Source organism: Malurus melanocephalus, unplaced genomic scaffold (genome assembly GCF_030028575.1).
Source record: "Malurus melanocephalus ecotype Western Australia unplaced genomic scaffold, MMel_1.1 scaffold_890, whole genome shotgun sequence".
In the NCBI taxonomy this organism is placed as follows: domain Eukaryota; kingdom Metazoa; phylum Chordata; class Aves; order Passeriformes; family Maluridae; genus Malurus; species Malurus melanocephalus.
This window is the reverse complement of record NW_026624122.1, coordinates 146239-149525: the sequence shown is the minus strand read 5'-3', so window position 1 is coordinate 149525 and position 3287 is coordinate 146239. Positions and strand designations below refer to the sequence as shown.

Genomic DNA, 3287 nt, shown 5'->3' with positions numbered 1-3287 from the left:
ACCCAAATTGGAGCAGAATTACCCAAACTGGAGCAGGATTACCCAAATTGGAGCAGAATTATCCAAATCCACTATCTGAACGAAGGAATATCCTCATCCACTCTCCCCTCACCACCTTCTTCCTTAGCTTAAGGGTTTTCCCACACCCTGAAAATGTTCTCGAGTTTAAACCCAGCACTAAGGGCAGGGGCTGTGCCTCTCCCAGGGCTCTCACTCCAAATTACAGATCTTTGCTCAAAATCTTTGTGTCCAGAGCAAGGAAAAACACCCAACCAAGCAGTTATTCACAAATAAAGTAATTTTAATCGTGATAATGATTATTAAACAGCGGCCATGTGGGTAAAGGTCACAGCACAGAGTGGCATTTTGCCAGTGTGGGACAAATCATTGATTGTGATTGTTCAACCACATTAGGCTGGAAATGGAAAACTATCCAGAACTAATGTATAAATAAATAACTGCTGTACCCCGAGCTGGACCAGCACAGCTGAAGCCTTTTCAGGTCCGAGGGAGGTGCTGAGAGCAATATATTTTTATTTATATTTTATTTTRCARTATTTTTACAAGCTATAAAATGTTTATGTGTTGCCTCTCTGAATCCTGAATAAGTTGGGGAAGAAGGAAAATCCTTTTGTTTTTGTGCTCGAGTGTKTTCAAACTGTCAGATCCTCGGTGATGTCCTTCACACATTTCCTTTAYAGAAATATTAATATAAAACTCAAATATTTACACACGATATTTGAGTGGAGAAATGTTGAACCGTTGCACAGAACAGATTGTAGATTTTTTTCTGCAGAAAATTACGTTACTGGTGGAATGAATAATAAATAATATCATTTCTATCACGTCCTGGAAAAACACGCCGCGTGTGCCACGGGGTGACTGGCAAAAACTTGGGTTTTATTTTGAGAGATGCTGGTTGTGGTGTGGTTTATTTTAATTAACACACTCCATCAAAATAAAAGAAGGCAAGAATTTAGGCATGAGTGAAGAATTTATTCGAAATCTAAAGAAATGTTAATAGTACTGATTTGCAAGTAGTCATGAGGTTCAGTGTTTGAAATTGCAGTGGCAGCATTTTATGGAGAAGGCACGGAATACTGTAAATTTCTTCTTAAAATACTTAAAATGAAGGTTGGCGAACCAAATTGCTAATTTTTCAAATGAAAAAGAAGCTGTTCTAATAAAAGAGTGAATGTTCTAAAGAGAAGTGAAAGCCCTCCGCTGCAGTGTACCAAAATGCTGAAAAKTGCCCCAATTTCCGTGTCTGTGTGTGGCTCAGAGGCCATCAGAAATACTGTAAATACTTTTACATTTTGTAAAAGCGTTAAAAACCCCTAAGAGACTGACGTGAGCCTCAGTGACCACAAACATATTCTGATTTTGTTTTAAAGATTCACGTTTTTCTCTTTATCGTCTTTCACTCAGGTCAACCTTGTCGCTGCTTTGACTCAAAAACCTCCTCTGAATTTTTTTTTTTTTTCAAAGGGCTGCACTTAGGATTTGCTGTGAAAGTCTGACAATTAAAAAAAAAAGAAGAAGTTAAATAAAAAAGAAAGAAAGCCATTGTAAAAATAGAAACATTAAAGCAATCTGTTATGGTTCTTGTTTACAACTCATTTGACACGAGGCTGCTGAGGATTATTACATGTAACAATTATATTTTGATTAGGAAAGAGATATGTGCAAAAAAAAGATAAAATATTTCTGTTGCTAAGCGAAAGGAAAGCACCTTGCGATTTAATTTCTAGAACGTCATGTAAATTTAAAAATGTCAGAAAAYGCAGAATTTAAATCCGCCCCTGTTTGTTTTGCAGCATTAATACTTCCTACAGTCACGAGCACGCTGCTCTCCCAAACTTCTGCCCCTCGGAGAGAAAAAAGGGCAGAGAGAAAACTGTTACTGGCTTTCTGACAATGGCAGGGAGTGTGTTAAACCAGTGTAAAATTCAATTAAACTGTCTAGCCGGGTTTTTGAAGCTGAAATGCAGACCCTTTCAGTTAAGCTTCTTATTTTCCTGTGACCGACACCAGTGGATACTGTGTTATGCCAAAACCAACAGGCTGTAAAGCACCTTGTTTCATGCTCCTAGCTGATCAATATTTTTATTTTCCAGGCTTGCCCAGAAATATGGAGGCAGTATCACCTAACAGTAAGTAGAAACACCTTTTTTTATTTTCTTCTACACCCAACCTATTTACTCCTCTGTGAACTGCTGACCATAAAATATAGACAAGCATCTTCTCTGAGGAGATAATAAACATCTGAAGAGTTTTGRACTGAAGAAGGTGATGAATCACTGTCACTATTTTTTTTTTTTTTTAAACATCTTTTAAACTCCTGATTTCATTTTAATACTGTAATAATTAAATTAGTGTCTTGCCTCTCTCCTCTCAGTGGCCACATTTACACACAGAAAATGTTAAGTTTTTTAAGTGTAGCAGAGGCAGTAATCCCGTCTCGGATATCCCAGATGCTGCTAATGAGTCACTCTGTGTGACAAAGCTTTCTTCTCAGATGAGCAAAAAAATAAATCTCAGTTAGAGCGGGGACGTGAATTTCAGCAAAAACACCTCATAAACTTTTGCAGATAATTTATAATTAGCCAGGATATACGTGTGACTGCTTCTCTGGCCTGCATTAGTTGGYCTTTAATCCTTGAAACAAGAAAATRTAAAACCTCGTGCAACAGTACCAGTTTATTAAGGTTTTCTCTCATATGTAAAAAACAGATATAAAAATAAAACAAAATGCGTCTAAATTTGGTTAATTTTGAAACCTKGTAGAATATTTAACCAGTAAAGACAAATTCTTGGATTGGTGTCACAGATCTTGGATATATTAATTTCTAAAACTGGCAAATGTAAAAAAAAACACCTTTAAAGATCAGGATTTTGTTGTTCTTTGAACTTGTGCTGTCGCTGCTCCCCAGATCGGCCTCACACTATTTCAGATAATTAACCCCTCTGCTCTAAACAAAAAGTAGAAAACTTTCTCCACTACTTTTCTTTTCGKGTCTTTGGCTTTTTTTCTCTGGAGCAGTGGATAGGATGTGCTTTATAATTTGAACCTCCACTTCTACATTGCAGTGGAATGCTCTTTTTTTTTTCTGCCTTTTTACTTCAAAATTCAATGAATAGGAAAAATCTGCACTTAATACCTCTCATTTGTGTTTTGTGCATAATGATTTTAACACAAAGATCTGCCCTGGAAATCCTCMACCCTTCCTGAGAATTTACTTTTAAACAGATTTGGTAAGGAGTTTTTGTTCGTTGGTTGGTTTGGG

General features: G+C 36.8%; 1 protein-coding gene across 1 annotated transcript in view; it reads left to right on the top strand.

Moving 5' to 3' along the window:
* The window catches only part of ZCCHC7 (zinc finger CCHC-type containing 7), a 34187-nt gene that overhangs the window by 11171 nt on the left and 19729 nt on the right, over positions 1-3287 (top strand). The window contains exon 4 of the mRNA XM_057385941.1: positions 2118-2153. Coding sequence (XP_057241924.1) covers positions 2118-2153 — 36 coding nt within the window. The remainder of the gene's footprint in view (positions 1-2117; positions 2154-3287) is intronic.